This window comes from Erigeron canadensis, chromosome 7, assembly GCF_010389155.1.
Source record: "Erigeron canadensis isolate Cc75 chromosome 7, C_canadensis_v1, whole genome shotgun sequence".
Taxonomy (NCBI): Eukaryota; Viridiplantae; Streptophyta; class Magnoliopsida; order Asterales; family Asteraceae; genus Erigeron; species Erigeron canadensis.
Window position 1 is genome coordinate 4,999,117 of NC_057767.1, and position 22,540 is coordinate 5,021,656.

General features: G+C 32.5%; 2 protein-coding genes across 4 annotated transcripts; both read left to right on the forward strand.

The window, feature by feature from the left end:
* The first annotated feature begins 9,384 nt into the window (after positions 1 to 9,384).
* Positions 9,385 to 13,167, forward strand: LOC122608252 (DNA repair protein XRCC2 homolog). Of its 3 annotated transcripts, none has more exons than XR_006325193.1 (3): positions 9,385 to 9,450; positions 11,316 to 12,451; positions 12,845 to 13,167. XR_006325193.1 is itself a non-coding variant. In XM_043781339.1 (2 exons), exon 2 carries the CDS (start codon positions 11,355 to 11,357, stop codon positions 12,297 to 12,299), a length of 945 nt encoding a protein of 314 aa, XP_043637274.1. In that variant the 5' UTR covers positions 9,385 to 9,450; positions 11,316 to 11,354; the 3' UTR covers positions 12,300 to 12,810. The 3 variants fall into 3 exon arrangements, 1 of the variants encoding a protein (XP_043637274.1); XR_006325192.1 differs by lacking the exon at positions 12,845 to 13,167 and adding an exon at positions 12,546 to 12,812; XM_043781339.1 differs by lacking the exon at positions 12,845 to 13,167 and having other exon boundaries at positions 11,316 to 12,810.
* A 1,923-nt stretch (positions 13,168 to 15,090) lies between these two features.
* On the forward strand, positions 15,091 to 16,688 carry LOC122608807 (3-beta-hydroxylase-like). Its single transcript, XM_043781889.1, has 2 exons — positions 15,091 to 15,999; positions 16,077 to 16,688. Exons 1-2 carry the CDS (start codon positions 15,091 to 15,093, stop codon positions 16,686 to 16,688), a joined length of 1,521 nt encoding a protein of 506 aa, XP_043637824.1.
* Positions 16,689 to 22,540: the final 5,852 nt, after the last annotated feature.

Genomic DNA, 22,540 nt, shown 5'->3' on the forward strand with positions numbered 1-22,540 from the left:
TATGGATGATATGCTTTTAATATATACATTAATAAAATTCTTGGTTTGGTTTGACTAATAATTGAGCATTTCTTGTTATTAAAAAGTTTTTAGTTGACTCTAATCTGGTCAGGTCAGAAATCAGACACAGTGTTTGTTAAAAAAAAGCGGCAGAAATCCTACCCTTTCCACTAAAAAAAGAAAGAAATGTAGGTAGACAAGAGACTGTTTCTTTTTCTTTTTTTTTTTTCTTTTTATCATGACTAGCGAACTCGGGTATTTTAATTTAAATTATAAAACGAAAAAATATGTCTGTAGTTTTTGTTATTAATATATTATAAATCGATATGGAGATAGTGAATTGAATAACACGAACTTTATAAATTAAAATAAATACTTTTAAAAGACAATTGTCTTTTATTTATTATAGAGATTGTCTCTAAAAGCTAAGATATTTACCACTTATTCAACCATGTTGCTTGAAATCCTATTCTTTCCAGTGTTTGTCAAATTGCTCAATCAACAAAAGGGGAATGATTAATCCTCCTAATTACATAGCCTAAAAATCCTCCTAATCATGAGATGATGACATGTAAAAAAATTAAAGGGAAATATTAGAAAAGAGAATTAGTAGATACCACATGTCACCCTCTTATAGTTTTAAGGGATTTTTAGACTAATTTTTAGGATAATTTATTATTTTTCTTAACAAAATACTTTGTATTAATAGAATATATATATATATATATTATATAGTCTACTTAGTTAATAAAATATTTTAAATTATTTTAAATAGTTTGTAGCTTATTCATGTTATCTATAATTTTTCTTCGATGTAAAAAAACCAAAACCATGCATTAATCCATTAAATCAAGAACAGGATAATCAAAATTGATGAAACACCTTTAAATATAAGCAATTCGGTGATCTACAATTATACAAGCTATCATTTCTATGTTTTAGATATTGAAATTATAATATTGTATGATTAACGACCCAAATCCAACCAAGGTAACCCATTGCTAAATTGAAATTATAATGTGTTTCAAACCCAACATCACATTTTATTTGGATCACCCAAATTCAACCCAGACAACCCGAACTCATGTAACCAAAACCCAAATAATTCGAATCGGTTTAGGTTATAAATTAAGTTGCTATTTATCAAAAACGAACAAACCAAACCGATCATCACCCCTATTTTGTTGCACTTTGCTTAAAACCAAGGACGGAGGCAACATGGGGCAGTGGGGTCACCTGCCCCCATTCCAATTTTAGTACAATGTAATTTTTCACAATTTAAATAGTATATTTGTAATTATTTTTTAAAAGTAATAAAAAATAAGTAGAAAATAAATATAAATGTTACCTTCGTTGTCATAAGCTTATTCTTTGAAAGTCATTGATTACTAAAACATTAATTTTGAGATAGATCTTTTCATTGGGAGAATAAAAAACTTGAGTTATTTTGAAATTTATTAGAAAGAATGAAGAAAGGTTTAAAAAAAAGTTTTATATTTGAGTATGTAAATGTGTAATATATTAATAGTGTAGCTATTTATGAAAAAATATTTTCTTTCAAATTATTATATATATATTTATCATAAACAACTAATAATGATAATCATAATAGTCATGTTAGAAAAGATATTTTATCTGACACGTGTGGTCTTTATTTATTAAAAAAAAAACTGGTATTTTTAAATATTAGTGTTACACCCGGTGTGAGGAATAAATTTATTTGAGGGTTCATTTTTTATTTTCAAGCTAAGGTCCATTTTTTTTAAATTCTTAGATACGACTTTTCTAAATATGACAAACAATTTTTAAAATTGTCCCGTCGTATAAGAATTCTTAGCTCCGTTATCTAATCTCATCTCATAAGATAAGATATATATATATATATAACAAACAATATGTTTAAAGCAAATATTGAGAGGGTTGGTTGTGCTTTGGTTAAACACTACCATAAGAGGAGTGATGGCTTATTCATATCAACTCTGAATTTATGGAAGATCACATATTAGCTGTTATTTTAAGGCCGGTCCATATACGGACATTGGTTGGCGTCCGACGCCCAACCTAAAGAAGACCCCATAAGCACAGGCTCGTTTTCGTTGGCGTCCAAGCGGTTTCTTCCCTTTTCAGACGCACGTCAATGGTATAAAAGTGGGGCCTGCTTGCGTTGTTTCCGTTTCTAAACTAAAAAAAAAACTAAATTTGTAGTAATCTTTAAATATTTAGCCGATTGGATCTGTAGGTGGGTTATATTTATAAAGAAAAGCTAAAATTACATATATATGTTTTTATTAGTTTTTTGTTTCTCACTCAAATTTGCATGTTTTTTAATTGTTGAAGATGATGGTGTGTTTGGTAGGTGAGGTTGTGGGGATGATATATATTTTAAATTTAGCCCCTGAAGTATTATCAATTTTATGATTTATTGTATAAGTTTTGTAAACTTTTTACTTTAGCCCTTGAGGTTAATTAAACTTCATAAATTTTTTTGTGTTTTACATTTTATTATTTTATTTGTGTTTTTTTTTTAATAATAAATTGTGTTTTAATTATAATAAAATGTGTTTTTTTTTATTTTGTGAAAATAAAAATGATATAATAAAATAATGTATGAATAGTGTAAGAAGTGGGGAACAAGTGGATGATAGTATAAGGAGGGTGGTGTTTTTGAGGTGTTCTAAGAGAAGGAAAACTGATGAATAGTGAAAAAAGTAGGTAAGAAATGGGGAAGAAGTACTATGTATAAGGAGTGACCTAATAAAGTTACTCACAAGTCGCTTTAACAACGAATGGAAACTAATTACCTTGACCCTTGGTTACCTTCTCTAATTTTTTTGTATATTATAAATTTATTTTATTAGTTGAACCGACAGTATAGTAGTATACAAACTACATTGAGCTCTCATCCATGATTGACATACCCATCATTAACTGATTGACAAATGCTATAGCCTAAAGTAACTGTATCTATCTTACATTATAGTATCAAATCTCTAATAAAAACAAAATACATGCGATACAACACATTCTTTCTAAATATAGGAATTGTTAATTTAGAATATAAAAAAAAACATGACCAGTCACCATTTATGCCAACTTCTCCAATCTGCATATTACGTGTAACATTCCGAACTTTTTAATTAATGGTTGACTTAAGGCGTTAAATCAACACAACGTGCCCGTTAAGTCTTTAGGAAATTTAATGCTTATATGTGATTAATGTACTATATGTGGAAGACTTTAAAGCCTTAATGATGTATAAGTTAATATGTTTAAGATGTCAAAGATGATTAAGATGTGTTAAATGTGTCGGTAAGTATACCCGTTAAGCCGTTTAAGCCATAGATGTGAAGATGTAAAGTTGAGGGGCCTAATTTGAAAGATGGTACAGCAGATATAGGTCATATACGTGACCTATAATCCTCCCATGATCAGATTACACACTCAAAGAACTCCCTCTCAATACCCTAAGCACCATTCTCTCAATTCTTGCGATTTTGAGACGATCCAGTGGTGATTTCTTCTAGTTTTCGATCCCTCAATCATCCCTACAGGTAATTCCTCATTCTAAGGTCATCGGGTAATGGTCTTTGATAGATTTTGTCCACCCATCTCTGTTTTAAGGGTTGGGTATGCTTTAGTTGCAATTCGATTATCAATTTCGAGTCTTTCCCGATTAATTGAGTGGCTAATGTATGTAAGTAATCCAAGGATCAATTGATGGATTCATGGTGTTAATTAAGTCTTAAAAGATGCCTTGAAGTAATCTGGAAAGTTTCAGGTCGTGAAGTTTTGAGATGGGTTCGAAACGAAAGAAACACGAAAATCCCGTTTTTGGAAAATCTGAAGCCAGTGAGGCCTACTGGAATGTGGTGCGACCCACTGAGGGTCAGTTTTAGGTCAAAAAATGTTCAGTGCGCCCCACTCAATTGTTAGTGCGCCCTACTAACTGCTCTTCACCATTTTCGCTTCGTTTTATGTTTAATGTATAATAGGTTGTCTGGGATACTTAGCAAGCACTGTAAGACATACGTAACTCATTATTAAGTTGTACCAAGGTAAGATACACTACTTTGACACACCGAGGGTTCAACAAAAACATAGTTTTCATCTAATAACTTCCCCAAATGGTATCTTGTTTGCTTATGGGTATTCGGGATTATATGGGAGGTGATATGGGCTATGTAGATGCATATTGAAGTCTGAAATGCTACCCGAATGATATGTACTGATATGAGATGCTATGTATGCTTAATAGATGATACTATATGAAATGATATATGATATGAGATAATAGATGTTTTGCAACGATATATGATATGATATGATAGATGATATGAAATGATGTACGATCTAAGATGATAAATGATATGAAATGTCGTAATGATATACGATATGCAATGATATATGATGATGTACGGGATGTAACAATGTATGCGATGTAATGATATGCTATGCGATGTAATGATATGCTATGTAATGTCTTGAGATGAATTGAAATGTGTTATATGTTGATGATATGTATAATGTGCATGACTACATGGCTTGTTCATCTAGTTCACTAGACTTATTAAGTTGCCATGACACGTGCACGTTTAAGGGCCCAAACGTAAAAGATGATTATGTGATGATGTTTAGGTAATGTGGACACCTAAACTATATGAGATGTGAAATCGAGCTCGTAATTTTAGATGAAAGTGTTAAGCTTAACCCGTAATTGCCATTGCCTAGCGGGTGCGTAGATGTGGTTGCTTGGGTGGCTCCTTGCAACATGGTCAAAGATGTGAAGAGTAATACGGGAGGTCTGACCCGCCACACTTGTCATGTACATACGGATTACTTCTGGATTAGCTTGTCATTCCTTAACGACATTGATGGACAGCCGTAAGGTTTATCCATCTAGTCGGATGTGACTTATGTTACACATAAAAAGATGTATATGTATATGTGAAGTGTGACTTATGTCACCACTACAAAGATGTTCAGATGTTATATGTGAGATGCAAAGATGACTAGGCACATTTAGGATGACCCATCCTAATATGAAAGATGTTGATGCTATGATATATAAGTGAGATGATATGTTTGAAGATATGTGCCTTAACGACTTAATATGACTTTTCTATAATGTTTAAATGGACAAATGTACTATAAACTTTGTATGATCTTACTTAGCTAATTCGTTAGCTAACACTTGCTCTTTTAAAATATGTTGTGCTCTCAGGTCCAACATTAGTGAGCAGGTTGATGTGGGAAGATGTGAGGCATGAGTAGATGATCTTGAAGCTGGCTATAGTTTACCCATAGTGGCCGCTCGCTTTAGACATTTACTTTATGTTTAGATAATAATAACTTGTATTGATAATGTGGTCGGTTGTTTAATGTTGGGCAACCGATGGGTTTCCTTTTGAACTTATTTTGATGATATGGCTAGTAACACTATTTAATGAATAAACCAAACAGATTTTGTTGGTTTGGACTTTTAAAGTTTACTTCCGCTTTCTTTTAACGCCGTTAGACGAAAGTTTTTAAAAAACCGTATTTTTAAAGAATGGGTGTTACATTACGTCATATATATAGCCATAGCTACTTGGACTCCAGCATGTATAGATTACATTCCTCAATCCATTATAGTTTTGCCTGCACAACAAATACCTCTATGACCTTAAACCAATCTTTACTAACCATTTTTGAAAGAACCCGACTCGATAAACCGAAAATACAAGATTTTTTTTTTTTTTTTTTTTTTTTTTTTTTTTTTTTTGTTTTTACCCCCACTGCGACTCAGTGGGGTTAGGACACCTCCCACTGCGACTCAGTGGGAAATCTCTGGTCGGCAAGTGAAAAACCTCCCACTGCGACTCAGTGGGGTTAGGACACCTCCCACTGCGACTCAGTGGGAAATCTCTGGTCGGCAAGTGAAAAACCTCCCACTGCGACTCAGTGGGAAATCTCTGACCTGCACCTGATGCAAAAACCAGCCATTTGACATACAAAACGACTCCAAACTATAATATTCATTTGCCCAACTTCCACAAACTAAATTTCAAATATTCCAACAACTATAAAGACACGTTTCAAACACATTTACAACATCAACGAGTACACAAATCAAGATTTCCATCAAACGGGTCGATTACCCACTTTGACACCTTTTTGACCGAAATTATGAATTCACAACTATCCAAAAACTTTACAACTGGAACATTTACAGAAATTTACCTAAAAGCATGACCCCAAACTAAAATGTACCATGAGCCAAGAAATGAGGGACAACTAAGCTTATATACCAAAAGATCGTCATTCGCCCGGGAATGACCTAATTACCTTCAAGACGTCCAAAAATCGCTTCAAACTCTAAATCAACTATCTTCAAACAACACTCACTAGTTCCTTCCTCCGGAACTACCTATATAGAGGGTAAACATCTAAAATATAAGCAAAGGCTTAGTGAATATACTTGCATACATTTACGAATACGAAGGAGGGCATAGTACAAGGATTTTCATATGTAACCTATGACATCGTCATGTCACATTTACATATTCACCTTGCACACAAATAATACATATATGGATCCATATAAGCTAAACAATCATAACAAATCATATTTATCGGGATTCTTAGGCCCCGGAGGTTCTTAGGCCTCATATCACATCAGCTATTGGGATTCTTAGGCCCCGGAGGTTCTTAGACCTCATAACCAATGCCCCACATGGGCTTAACGCCGAACCAATTACCATGCTTGGAACATTCACATCTCATGGTAATTGGCCCAACGTATACATAAAGGTATGCAAGAATACTCACCTCCTCCGCAACAAAGATAATAACGCTAAATGAACAAGCACAAGCAATCTTCAACCTATGATCATATCGTAAAAAAATGTATAAGCTTACATTCACAACTATGACTAGCTCAACCTAGTCATACTCAATCACTAGCCTTCCTAGACCCAAAACCCAACCCATTTGTCATTGAGTTTCATTTTCTTTAACAAACACACTAGGTAGCTCAATCTACCATTTTCATCAACAATTCCATAACTAGTCAAAACTCATCTTTTCTCAAGAACTCAAATTTATCACATGCACTCATTATTTTCATAATCAAACATATCATATAACTCAATGACAACTAGTTAACTAAGGAATTAGGGAAAAATTAACCATAAATCATTTTTCTAGTAAAACCCCCAAATTGGTTCACTCATGAACCGTAATTTTCAAGAAAATTGACAAAGCTAGATTGGGGAAATTCATTACCTCACAATGGAATTACTTGAGATTTTAAATTCACTAATCCTTCCTTTTTTTTTTTCTTCCCAATTTTCAGCCACCTCCACCAAAATCACCAAAGCCTATCTTTTAAATTCTTGAATGAAGACTAAAGTTGGTGATGATTGTTATTGTGATTTCTATTCTTGAATTAAAGAGGATTACTTTGATTTTTGAAGAAACAAGATTAGTCTTGCATGAAGAAAATAGAAGAGAATGGAAAAGAGTGAGTGGAAGGAGGATTCTAACAACAAAAGGGATGTCTAGCACATCCAGAAAATGCCACGACCCATTCCAAATTTTGAGGGTAATTTCCCCGCTATCCGCTAAAGTTCCAACTAAATTAACCCCATATTCAAAAATAAAATACTAGGAAATTACTTTAATGTCAAAACTATAAAAAGGGGTTAATTTCTTTTACCTTTAAAATCTTTGGGGTGTTACAATTTTACAACTGCACTACAACTAGCCGATCACGTCGAAAGTTGTTCACAATGTATGCAGATAATGTGAAAACCTCTATATCTTATATAACTTTATTATAAAAGTTACATTAATTATTACTCGTATTATAGTTTGATGATGGTTATATAAGTTTGTTAGGTACCAGTAGCGAATCTTGAAAATTTTTAGTGAAGGTCGGGATCTAAATTTTTTTTTCCCTAACACTATTTTTTTTTTAAAATGGGGGTTGCAACCAAGTATATCAAAATTTTTTTACACGAAAACAATATACTCCCTACATTGCAAAAAAAAATTCGGGGGGTCGGGCGCCCCTCCCCGCCCCTATATAGCTGTACCCATGTTAGGTACTTAAGCATAGATGTGAAACACTTACATATTAATTTTTAAATCACAGAATTTAGGAGGGCCCAACAATTTATTCATTAAACAAGAAATATAAAAAAAAAATTAATATGTAAAGGGTTACACAAATAAAACTTATGTGCCAGACCAACTTTATATTCACTTATACTTAACAAACAATTATTATTCTTGAATGTAAGCAAGAACTAAATGATATTTGCTTCTAATCAAGACCACGTTGACCCATGTTGCGTACTAAAGAAATACCATGTTTTGACTCGTTACCAAACCATCCCAGTTTGCCACCTTTAGCTAATCTTAAGACAACTTTGCAGTAAGTGCATACCTAATATTGTTATGTGATGCAAAAGGTAAATCGTATTGCATATATATATAGTACTTGTAACCTGAAACTCATTTATTACAATTGCTTGCCACGACTCCCGACACTCTTAAAAACTTCAAAGGGTATCAACCCAAAATCATTCCCCCAGTTCCACGCTTCTTGAAATCAATACTTGAACCCAAAAACCTCTCAGGCCGAAACTTTTCAGGTTCATCCCATTGTTTTGGGTCCATCCCAATAGCCCAAACATTAATTGGTCAGTATTGAAGTTCCTTTTTGGAATATCGATCATACATTCATATGATATCTGGAACGAGCATAGGAAGTGATATATATTTCATCTCTTGTAAATGAAAAGAAATAATCATGGTGAAAATGTATATAATAAAAAAGAAAGGAATATTAATACGATTTATAGATCACTTAGTGTTTTTTTTAGTGTCAACCGAATATCATAATGGAGAGTGTAGATCATGTTGTCTTAACCGGTTCCATGCTAAAGATCAGTTCATTCAATACATAGTAGGAGAAAAATCCTCTAGTAGTCCGCCTAAAGGCACAACGACATATTAACAAAAAATCTTCCACTCTAAGACTTGAACTTAGATTTCTCCAAATCAAAGCCCTCATTTGCAAGGACGGATCTACAATGGGGGCAGCGGGGTTAGCTGCCCCCACTCCAATTTTGGTACAAGGTAATTTTTTAAAATTTAAATGGTATATACGTAATTATTTTCTAAAGGATTGGGCTATTAACCATACTTAATTTCTAAAGGATTTAAAATAGAAGTTGGTCCCATAATGGACTATGGGGCATGGGCCTATTATTATCCACTAACACGACGTTCAAAAAAGAAAAAAGTACATTTCCTAGACACGGCCCATTTTCTTTTTTTCAAATTTTCCTGCAAATTTAATTAGGGTTCCAGAAAGAAATTGGGTTAAAAAAAGTTTATTGACCGTGTTGCATAAAAATGAAAACCAAATAGGAATCACTAATCAAACAGTAATTTCTGCAACAGGTTCGTTCATTTCTTTCTTCCCTTTTATATATTCTTTATTTTATTCTTTTTTGTACAATTTATAAGTACAGGGTTTGTAAAGTATATATTTGACTATGTAATTTTAGACATGTTATTGAAATGTGACACTTTTTTCAGGAATGATTATGAGGAAAACTAAAAAAAAAAAAGGTGCTAAGAATTTTAATTCTATAAAGAGACCTGGGTTTGAACCTTCAATTAGATATTACATATTAGGGCTGCATCCATTAACTAATTTTTTTGGAAACTGAAATTTGTAATTTTGTAACTATTTTCCCTTTGTAGTAAGTGAGTAAGTAAGTAAGCACCCAATGCCGTCTTTTACGGGTTTTAGGTCTCAATACCTCGACGGTGTATTGGGGAGGGTACAGCTTACTTGATGCAGGGACCCGTGACCCGACCCAACCCGCAGTATCTTCTATTTAAATAAATAATCTCTTATTTTTATAAGTTATCTTTTTAATTATTAGGATAATTACTAATTGATTTGTTAACTAGTTTAATGGATTTAAGATTAGTATAAATAGGGATTCTGGTTATTGTAAAATTCAGTTGATTATTTGAGTTTATAAGAAAATTGACTTTTGTCAAGAAACCATGATGGTTTTCAGTTATTTGATCATCTAATGTTCTTGAGCCATTTGATTGCGTGTGAAACTGCATCATTACCCTTATCACGACGGTGCATTACCCATACCACGACGGTGTAGAGAGACTGCTTCTAGGTTCTATCTAAGATAGAAAAGGATCTCCAGCCTTGCAAGGCATGAGGATAGAACCCTTGACCTCTGACTGTCTTTAGAGGCAAGGGTGTTAACCACTTATCCAACCTTGTTTTTTTTTTGGAGTTTTTAGTAGCTTTCCGAAGGTTAAAAGCATGTTGCATACTTATCGCATTTTGGACTTAAGCCAAGAACTTATAGGTCTCTCTTAAACCTAGCTGAAGCCGCAAATCAGATTATACATTTACCGCCTTTCTTGCATATATCGAACCTTAAGGTTAACTAAATACAAACTTTAAATTGCCTTTAAGACTTAGAAGCTGAACTGTAGTTTAGGATATGTAAATATTGATTTGAAGTTTAGTTTTATTATTGTATCAGACTATCAGATCTCGGTATACAAAATTTTGAAAGCGATTTATCTCAAGTTTGAAATTGATTTATGATTCTTGTTGTTTAACTGGTGAGAATATGGGATTTTTTTTTTGTAAAGTGTGATTTTTTTGTCAAGTGATTGGATCAATTTTCGACCTGAACTGATTATTAGTTTGGTACATAGGTGTTTATGCAGTAGATAGTTGACCCAGTTTATAGAATGTAAACTTGACTGATATATTGCTGCGGAGTGTGATATGAAAGCAACTTGATGACAATAGTCATATATCTTGAACGTCAATATGCATGATCCGAGACTTGCTGAAAAATTTATGAATGAAAAATCAGAAAACAGTTTAAAGCTATTTAAAGATTTCAATTTAAGAGATTGGTTGTTTCAGTTTTTTTACCATTAAGATTGCTCACTTTCGAGAAATGGTTGATTCTTATGTTAACTACCAGATATAAAGTACAGAAGACTGCCCGCCTCAAAAAACTAGAAGCTTTTATTAGAAGATATAGATTTGATCACTTAAGTGGACAAGTGGTTCATTTGTAATCAGTTTATTGGACAAACTAAAATATATCGTGACATTTTTATATATTCGTGACAGTGTTACATTCTTTCTTCCAAAATGTTCACTTTAATGGTCGTAGTATTATCTTTTTGTTGGAAAATGATAGATATATGCTGATGGTGAAAGTGTGGTGATTCATTAGTAACTGTATTACTTATTTTATTGTCAGGGTTAATCTGTCCCTTAGTTTGACCCGGTCACTGTAAATATGGCTAAAGGATGGATAAGTGGAGATGAGAGCGCAAAAGAAATGCTGGGCAGGGCTCTTAAAGATCGACCATTGCTGATGTTGCCTTCCCCCCTTAATAGGGTACCTCTTGGTGTCAATAACATCGTTGAGATTTTAGGGCCATCTCCTTCTGCCAAAAGCGAGATCTTGCTGCAAATGGCTGTTACTTGTATTCTACCCAAGAACCGAAATGGAGTGGAATATGGAGGCATGGGACTTTCTGTGTTGTTCTTGGACTTAGATTGTCGACTTGACATCTTTCGCCTTTCGCAGTCTCTGAAACTACAGATAACGAAAGCCATTAGATTGCATAAAGTTACAAATAATCAGAAGGATGGTGAATACGAAATTGAGGAATTGAACTTATTTACAGAGTGCATGAAAAGGTTTTCTTACACACGTTGCTATGATAGCTTTGAGTTTCTTGCTTGTTTAAAGGTATTGCATTACAAACTCGAGAAAGATAGAAGCATGGATGGTAGTGCCAGTGGTGTTCGTGTTCTTATGATTGACAACATAGGCGCATTTTATTGGATTGATCGTGTCTTCTCATCTCTCCCTCAAGGGAACACCAGTAGGAAAAATATCTGTCTTCAAAGTGTTACTGAAGCCGTTGTTCAAGAGATAAAGAAACTTTTGATGCTACATCCCCTGCTTGTTGTAGCTACAAAAACAGTTACAAGTCAAGTCAAAAGCTCATATTCTAGCCGGGTTTCAATCCCTTTATATCGTGAGTATATGCCATCAATCTGGCAGTCTTTTGTTACTCACAGGATTCTTGTTAGAGCTGCCGACGACAAAAGAAAGCTTAATGATCGGGATTCATATTTGGCAGAGTGGTTGTTGCCAGCTCTAAAGCTCACAGATCAGTTTGTTGTTGATGACAATGGAATTACCACTTTGATGCGAGGATTAGTAAACTAAACACTATGCAGTTTCATGATTTTGGTTTTTGGATGCATTCTTTGTGCTCGATCAAACATGAAAAGTAATGTAAATTTCATCACATGGCCGATTCTGCTTCACCAAAGTCGGGATTGATATATCTTCAGTTGCAGAATCATCAGGACACTATGGTAATCTTCCATATATGTTTGTATATATCGAAACATACATACTGGAATAGAAGGTTCAAATTAGCACATAACATAACATAGTGGCAAATTGCAGGAAACATATGCACGCGGTATAGTTATAGATTTTTGTCACCATGTGAACCAGAAAATGTCACGTAGAGTTGTAGACACATGATTTGACTGCTGATATCAAATTTAACAAATGCATAGCCTTTTGGAACTGCTTTGGGCTCTTGCAATACCTTTGAATATTTCAACGTTGGTTTTAGATTTTGAGGCAATTTGAGCAGTTTAAGTTTTAAAGCAACTGATGGTTGTTATTCACTTTATGCCCTTACTTTTTTGAGTTTGCATTCTGTTTTTTGTTACCTGACTGCATAAATTTGCTTTCAGTACCAGAGTGCCAGACTTCTTACATGTGTGTGAAAGAGTAAGTTCGACTTATCTCCTGTAACCTAAAAGGTAGATGCTTCATATCCACAACACATTCAGAATCGGAACCATCTAAATGATGCAAAAGTTGTATCTGTATCACTAGATGTGCGTCTAGGACTTGAATCCAGATCCACGTCCAAGCCTAGATGTAGATGGAAAATTCTTGCAACTCTTCAATAGTAGAAGGTTTAATCACCGGATGATCAATGTACTTTCTTTCATGTACATGGTTGCCTATTAAACTAGATTATTGATATGTATTACCCATATACTTTTTAACTTTGTACATGGTTTATCAATTGTTGATTGATACATATCAATAATCCAGTTTAATGGACAACTATGTACATGAGAAATAGTCATCTAATGATTAAACCCATAATAGAAAATATTAGAATTATTTTTCAATAAATGACTATAAGTTATGATTAAAAAAGAAAATTTTGATCCCCCTAAAATATGACCGTACTTAATTCTCACAATATTTATAAATTTTTTTATTTTCTAATAATTTTTCTAAAAGGTATTATGATAATATTTGAACTTGTAAGTTGCAAGTTTGTAACCTACTAACCTTGTATGTATTGGATCATCAGTTCATTACACTAATACACTTATTACCAAGAGTCCAATACCAAGATTCGTGGGTCTTTTCTTTATAGTGATTTGTACATTTTAATATATGAAACCCCTAATGATTTCTCATTGTATAATAATGGTCGCGTGTTTAATCATTCGACCTCGTATATTAGGTAAACAAACTACTTAATTAGTACTTTTAATCTCGTTGACTCAATTTTAAAAGTACATCTTGTCGAGGCGAGTGATTAAAGTATGTTATCCGAAGTTTAGTATGACCTCGCATGTCGAGTGATTTACTTACCATTTATGCTTAAAAGATATAGAAATAGAAAGAATAGTCACTCATATTTTTAGCATATATATAAGTAGGTGTTTGGTAGGATAGAATAATAACGAATGGAGAGAATGAAAATAATAAGAAAGAGAATGAGCATATGGAAAAAGAATATATTAAGTTGTTTGGTAATAATTATAGAGAATGAACATAAGAGAAATAAAAAAAAATAAACAAAATTAATCAAAAAAAATCAAAAAAATATACATAACTTAATAGTTTTATACTTTAAGAAATATATATAAATAATACAAAAACTTCATAAAAAAATATATAAAAAAAAAAAAAAACCATTCACACTTCCCTCTTTTCCTTTCCATTCTCTAGTGCAACCAAACTAGAAAAGAATTTTCATTCCTTTTCTCCCCTTTTCATTCCACTCAACCAAATACCCCCTTAATTAAGTATATAACTTGGAAAAGGAAATATATATGCATCCAATAGGCATTGGCTGATCCATGCTAATCACCATGCTAATCACCTGCAATGTTTGTGGAATGTAAACAGTCAACGGGTCAACGTGAAAGTAGTGACCGGCTAACTTCTTACCCGGTAACTTTTGTTTACTATGAGACTCATGAACAAGTTTCCTGAATACAATAAAGCCGACTTAGAGTTCGTGCACACAATAACTTTTCAGGATTAGTTAACTGAATTCCGACGCACTTAGCCCTAGTAAAAATAATACTCCCATTTCAAAGGAAAGGGCATTTTTTTAACATAAACCAGTTCTTTTGGAAGACGTAAACTCAAGTTTTATTTCATAAGATCTTCTCTAGCATTTGGCTCATTGGCTGATCCATGCTAATCACCTGCAATGTTTGTGGAATGAACAGGTTGAAATACAAATATTTATGGACTAGAAATTACGCGATGCTAAAAACTCTAAACGAACAGATTTGGAACCACCTAACGAATTGAACTACAGTTAACGTTAATGGGAATTTTTTTTTTTTTTTTATAGTGTAATAATTCTTTCTTGTTATTAATATAATATGTTTATCTAATGTAATGTATTTTTAGTAAATGTAATGTTTATTTCATTTCTACAATGTATTTATTCTATAAATGTATGTTTTTTTAATTAATTATTGTGTTTAATTAATTCTAAAATAAAAAAAAATAGATATATATAGTCAAGGGTAGTGAAGAGATGCTCATGGCAAAGGGTATGTGACATGAAGAAAAAATAGGTTGACTTATTGTTGGAGATGCTATATATATTCATCTTGTGCTTCAACCTTCTAATCCATAACTCCATCCAAAGTTAACTAACTAACAAATAACAATGTTGTTCATCTTTCAAGATCTCTTATCATCTCTTCTGCTTCCTTTACTCACTTTGGTGATTGCCATCCTATCAAAATGGTATTTCTTTCCTTCAAAAATCATAAAAAACCTACCACCTTCTCCAACAAAGCTTCCAATAATCGGAAACTTGCACCAACTAGGCTCAAGTCCACACCGTTCTCTCCAAGCTTTAGCCAAGAAACATGGCCCTCTCATGCTCCTTCATTTCGGCCGTGTGCCTGTTGTCGTAGTCTCTTCTGCTGACGCATCTCGAGAAATCATGAAAACCAATGACTTATTATTTGCCAATCGCGCCAAATCAAGCGTCCCAAGCATACTATCTTATAATGCAAGGGACATTGCATTTGCCGATTATGGAGAGTATTGGAGACAGATCAAAAGCATTGCTGTCCTCCAACTACTAAGCCAAAAAAGAGTTCAATCCTTTCGTCGAATGAGAGAAGAAGAAACAGATCTCCTTATCGAAAGGATCAAAAATCTCAGCCGCTCATCTTCTTCTGTCATTAATTTAAGTGAGTTGATTATTTTACTAACAAATGGTGTCATTTGTAGAGCTGCATTGGGCCGGAAACACGAAGACAAGAAATTTAAAGAGCTATTTGCTCACTTTGTGGAGTTGCTTGGTGTTTTTAGTGTTGGGGATTATATCCCCTGGCTCTCGTGGGTGGATCGTTTAAACGGATATGATGCTAGGGCAGTGAAAATTGCTGCCGAATTTGATACATTTCTTGAAGGCGTGATTAAAGAGCACGTCGACAAGAATAAACAAACGTCTAGCAGCGACAATGATGAAGACAAAGATTTTGTGGACATTCTACTTGAAATACAGAACGAAAAGGATGCTAATTTCGCTCTTGACAGAGATACTGTTAAGGCTCTTATCTTGGTAATAAACTGGGTAAACTTTTATTAACTAATGTCATATTTGTATTTGTTTGATTATTGAATGTTATGTATATATAGGATGTGTTCACTGGGGGAACTGATTCAACTTACGCGACGCTAGAGTGGGAACTCAGTGAGTTACTACGTAACCCACAAACACTGAAAAGACTACAAAACGAGGTGCGCCAAGTAGCCAAAGGAAAGCCGAGGATCACTGATGAAGACCTAGAACAAATGCACTATTTAAAGGCCGTTGTCAAGGAAACGTTCCGAATGCATACACCACTACCATTACTTGTCCCTCGTGAATCGACCCAAGATGTTAAGGTAATGGGTTATGATATTGCAGCCGGGACACAAGTCTTGATCAACGCGTGGGCTGTTGGGAGAGACCCGTGTATATGGGTCAACCCGGATGAGTTCCAGCCCGAAAGGTTTTTGAACAGTTGTGTTGATTATAAAGGGGTTCATTTTGAGTTGACCCCATTTGGTGCTGGCAGGAGGAAATGCCCTGGGATTCAGTTTGCGATGAGCGTTAATGAGCTTGCGTTGGCTAAATTGGTGCACAAGTTTGATTTCGTGTTGCCTGATGGCCAAAAAGGGGAGGATTTGGATATGAGTGAGACTACTGGGATCACTGTTCATAAGAAATTGCCTTTACTTGTCGTAGCAACAGCTCCATACGTTTGATCGATTATTGCGTTAAGGTTTCAAGCTAAATATTACTCCTAGCTAGCAAAAATAAAACGATATTTTGTGTTCAATGAAAAAAAAAAAAACCAGGAAGATCAATAGCTAGTGCTAATAAGAGAACTGTGTTTACATGTATTATGGTTATTATCATGTATTGTATGTGTCTACAACTATTTGAAATCATATATTATCTATTATTATCTTTTAAAAGATATATATAAGTAAATATGAAATAAAACTTGGAGTTTACATCTTCCAAAAGAACTGGTTTATGTTAAAAAAATGCCCTTTCCTTTGAAATGGGAGTATTGTTTTTACTATTGATGTATTTTTTTATTTTTTCTAATTTCCGATCTTCAGAGAGGTTGGTAGATCCCAAGTAATTTGAAACGAATGTAATTACGAAATTTTGGCAAAACCCCAACAAGTTGCTACTAATTATCGTGTATATATTATCACATTATGATATTCAGTTCGCACCTATTAAAAAAAAATCCTAACATTTCTTCAGATATATATTTTTTAATATTTTATTGCGTTCTTACAATTGCGTTTATGGGGCAACTTAGAAAATAGGGATTTTACACATTACAATTTCTTGCATTTTATATAAAAAAAATTTCTCCGTTCAAAAAAAGCAGAAAGAATGTATGCACTACTAATATTAAAAACAGGGATTCCTTTTTTTGTTTTAACGTTCAAAATAATAATGGGATGATTTGGATATGTTGTTGTCGTGATACACTCATGTAGTTCTCATATGTCATAATTTTCAATTCACCAAGTACATCGATGTGCCTCTTTGAGACCTTAAAGGATGTCCTATTTGTCATTAAATATAGTATAAAGTTAATTAAATATTGAAGGTCGTTATTTTTGTCCTAGGGTATTTAAGGTGGGTATATATTCTTGTTTGTAACACACAATAGGTGACATTATTTAAGCTAACCAATTTATTATTAAATTATAAAGCTAATTAAATAGGTAAAATTAATTAAGGTGGGTATTTTTGTTTGTAACACAACAACAATAGAGACAACTTGACAACCATTGGTGCCATGCCATCATGTCATTATATCAGGTTTTAAATTTGGGATAAAAGCATGAAAATATATCCAACTATGACAAAAAAACAATATAATATACCCTACTACTCGACTTGCTATTCAGTGTAGCCAACTACTGTTTTTGGGTTACTCAACGCAAGCAACCGAATACACACCAAGTAGCAGGTTACCACTTGCAGTTTTTATTTATTTTATATTAAAAAACAGGTTACCAATTATCGATTCAAAGTCTTCAACATTGAATTCTAAACCCAAAGTTGTAGCTTCCTCCACTTGTTTACGCCATTGAATTCTATATCTTGCATTTAGGAATGGCCTGACTGTTAAACCATACAAACTCTCCTCCATGTACATGAGATAAGTTGCTATAGAAACAAGACTGCCTTCCACATTTTTTGACTGGCTCAACGAGGAAATTATCTTAGAAGTACCTTTAATGGCATTTGCTGCAACTACAGTCAACAAGCACCCTCTTTTGCTACTGACAGTAGCTCTGCAAGCAAGACACCAACCGCATCTTTCCGGCGAGTGTTGGATTTGAAAACCTTTGGTCAGGGTTTGTGCGGGATCAAATTTTGAGTCGATTGGTGGTAGTTTCAAGTTTTAATTCGAAGAAACAACAAAGTTATCGCGATTTTAATTTTTCCGACGATTTTAGTAATGTTGATGATAACATAGATACAGATACATTCATATAACCGGATGGAAACCTATTGTAGCAGGTTGCGTGCGTTGAATAACCCAAAAAACGTAGTTGGTTACACTGAATAACAAGTCGAGTAGTAGGGTACATTACATAGTCTTTTTGTCATAGTTGGGTACATTTCCATGTTTTTATCCCTTTAAATTTAGACTTTTTAAGTAAAAAATTTTTGGTGATTATGGGAAGAGTTTGAAAAAGATTAACAAAAACTCTAATCTGACATTAAAGACTCGTCTTTTTGAGATGGACAAAGAAAAAGAGAAGTCAGAAGTTTAGAATAATAATAGAAACATCGTAACAGACAAGACTTGTCTAATAGTTTAATTTTAGCCTTTTAGGACATGTTAATTTTGTCATCAAAACTCAAAAAAAGGTGTTTACAACCACAAAATTCTATTATTAAAATTACCAATAGCTATCAATAGAAGTCGTCATTTTTCATATATTCAGAACTTATCTTTAGATGAAATTAATTAAAGATGCTCATAAGTAATTTGCTTGTACAAAATGCAATTGATTAATTATCTTCCAACTTGTGCTGCTAAACACACAAATGTTGAAACTTGAAATGCCTAATCATGTATTTCGATCTCCATCAAACACCCATAAAAATTTGAATCGGAAAACATTTAAGTAATCCTACTTTGAATCCGAAAACTTTAAATTAAAACAGGAAAAAGGAGTTTATATAGATGAAAGCATAATCGATATCGATAATAACCGTTATTTTGAGTTTCAACTTTATTTCATTCAACGGTTGATGGTGATGTGAGGATTTTTTGAACCTTATTGAAAAGTTGTGATTAATTCATATACCAGACTCATGCACTTGAATGGCCATGGCATCAAATCAAATAGCTTATAGCTATATACAATTATTCAATACTTAAATTAGTTATTTAAAATTTAGGCTTTTTACTTTGTAACATTTTACATATAAATTTTTAAAAATATCTAACATATTTGATTCGTTTTTAACTACATTTAAGTGATTATTATTGTCTCATTATCAGGTCAGCAAGTATTATCGTATATCTCTCATATACTTTAACTAGTAACAAATTTATAGTGACAAATAGTGATTATCTGAATTTTGATTACTAAACTAGCTTAGTGACAAACTCTATGGTGTTAAGGAGAATAATCTTTTGGTCACTAAATAATATTTTGTTTTTCTTTTACTTGGAGTTAAATTATGACTTATGTTTCTAATGAAATCCATGGGAACATAGATTTATTCGAACGTCCTTAAAAAGAAACATGTATAGGGTGCTTTTCTGCTCACAAAGTGTCACTTTGACACTTTATAGTGACCGCTCTAAAGAGACAAATATTAAGCTGGATTTGTGTATTGTGATGCTGTCAAACTTATCAAAGCATGAGCCCAATTCGTTTCTTATGGTGAACATAGGCTGATCCAGTAGCCATGATTCTATGAAATTTGGCCCAATAGTCTATCTCTTTTTATAGTTTTAAAATGTATGTCGATGGTCAGGGTTCGATTATTGCGGTTTGTAAACTTTAGAGCTTCTATATGTTGTTATGAAATATTTATTTGATATTATTTCCTAATAGATTGTAATTGTATTTTGACATTTTTTATTGAATTTATAACAAATTTTGTTGCAACTTTATAATAAAAAAAAATTAAAATTAATCATACCGGTAATACCGTCTAATAATACCAATAATATTGGTAATGGGTACCACATTAATATGATGAAAATACGGGTATTTAAAATATTGATGTAATTATGTAAAGTTACTTAAACGCTTAAATGTTTTATACGATTGGATGGGTCACCTCCCTTAAATTAAAGTAATCACCGCAAGGGAAAGTTACCAACCCCCACTTGACCGCGCATCAGACAATCGAATCCATATGCGTGAATTTGTTTGTGCCCAGTTTTTCAGTCAAAATAACAATACAAGTGATTAAAGGCGTGCTATGAAATTTGATAGAGAAAAAACTTGACTTAATTTTTAACTTGTGAGTAAATAAAATAATCCCATCAAGTTGGAAATTATAGTGTCAGCAACATGCCAAGTTTGAATTCATTCTACTAGCCGAATACCCGCGCAATGCGGCGGTGTAGGCGGCGACATGTGGGCAGTGGCGGTGGCGATTTGTAGTGGCAACGGCGGCGAATAAGATAGATAATTGATTATAATAATTCATGTGATTTAAAAAGTTAATGAAAGTAATTTAGTAGATAAGAGATTAAGAGATTTCAAAAATAAATAGAATACCTAGTTTATATTATAAAGAAGTATAGATAAATAATTAGAAAATGCTAAAAAAACTTGTATCTTCCATATTAAAAGTTCGCCCTCTAATTTTTATGGTAAATGTACAAACAATTTATGCATCTTAAACACAACCCTAAAGGCTGTATTTAACAAACCCCTAAATAATTTAAGGCTTCCTTTTATGAAACCTTAAAAAACAAAAACTACGACAGTGATAAATAACTAATTATGTTACTCAAAATAATAACAATTATGTCCATCACAATTTGGTCATCTCCTAACATATGTTTACTTCAGTTTCTTTAAAAGACACACATATAGTAAAACTTTCAACAAAACATTTAAGATAATTGTAAATATAACCATACCCAACAATAATAGCTAAGATGAGGTTATTTAAGTATAGGCTCGTTTTCCTAAAGGCACAAAGGACAACCGGCTAACACCCGGCCTAAAGGGTTTGATCTCACCGTCTTAGTGGGAATAGTTACCGAATTTACATTTTCAAAGGATTTAAACCTTCACCAATCAGAAAGAAAGCATAAATTAAAAACTCTCTGACCAATGGGTTTATTGGAACCCCAATGGTTATTTAAGATTTTTTTAAACTACTAACTAATATGATGTCAGGTACAACAACAAAATTGAGTATCAAGGATCAGTTCTAACTAGTGAGCGTACATTATACTCGATCGATTAAATGTAAATAGTCACTTTCGATTGTTTTTACCAAAATTAATGATCGTATAAACAGTTAATGTTTATAAATCGAATAAAGTAAACAATTGGAATTATCATTCTTTCTTTTTATTTATTCAGATTTATTTAAAGTAATCCTTTTAATAAGTCACTATATAAAATTGATTTTATCGAATTGTGATGGCATTGTGGAATTTTTTATTATTAATTAAATATTAATATAGGTGCAATAGTAATCCATTCAATTTTTTATATAAAGTTTAAAAAAAGTGATTATGCATGATTGGTGGCTAAACTAACAATGCTAGAACTCCTTATCTTAATCTTAATCTTAATATAAAACAGTTGAACTAATGATTTATTAAACAATCACATCACTCAATTTCATCAAATTGACTTTTGATAATGTCATCATTTAGATAAACTACAAATTAAAAATCCCGATAATCATTATCCAAATATATTATTATATTGATATATATATTAATTTGTAGAAAAAATCTCATTAATTTACACTTTTTTGTTTTCCATCGATAATTTACAGTTTTTAGCCTTGAATACTTAATGTATATATATTTTTAACCATCAACTTGAGAAAATTCTTTAATTGTAATCATTTAATTAATTAAAAAAAGTTCAATATATGAAATATTGTCTACAAAAATTTATTTCAAAACCTAATGACTAATTAACAAATATTAGATTAGATTTTTATAAATTATAAATATTAATATTTAGTTTAATATTTAATATAAACATAAATCAAATTCTAGATACATATGCCAAACATAATAACAGATGAAGATATATAACATCATCATTTTAAACACAATAGAAATTACAAAACATTTGACGATCACAGAACAAAACACCATTTAGAACAGAGCGTTACTTAAATACTAAATCCAAATCAATATGAACTCCATTCAAGATTTATTTTTATCTCTCAATCAAGAAGGTACATAATTTTCTCTTTTTTTTATATATTAGTTTTGCGTATTAATGTTTAAAATTACAATTGTCACTCAAATCAAGAGTCCTAATTGTTATCAAAAAATATAAAAACAATTCTAGTTGTTATCAAATTATTATAGGACATGTGATTGAAAATAAACATATGCGTGTTATGA

Coding starts and splice junctions, on each gene's coding strand:
- LOC122608252 (XM_043781339.1), top strand. CDS start 11,355: ATGGCTAAAGGATGGATAAGTGGAGATGAGAGCGCAAAAGAAATGCTG.
- LOC122608807 (XM_043781889.1), top strand. CDS start 15,091: ATGTTGTTCATCTTTCAAGATCTCTTATCATCTCTTCTGCTTCCTTTA. Junction 16,000..16,076: donor CTGTTAAGGCTCTTATCTTG/GTAATAAACTGG, acceptor ATGTATATATAG/GATGTGTTCACTGGGGGAAC.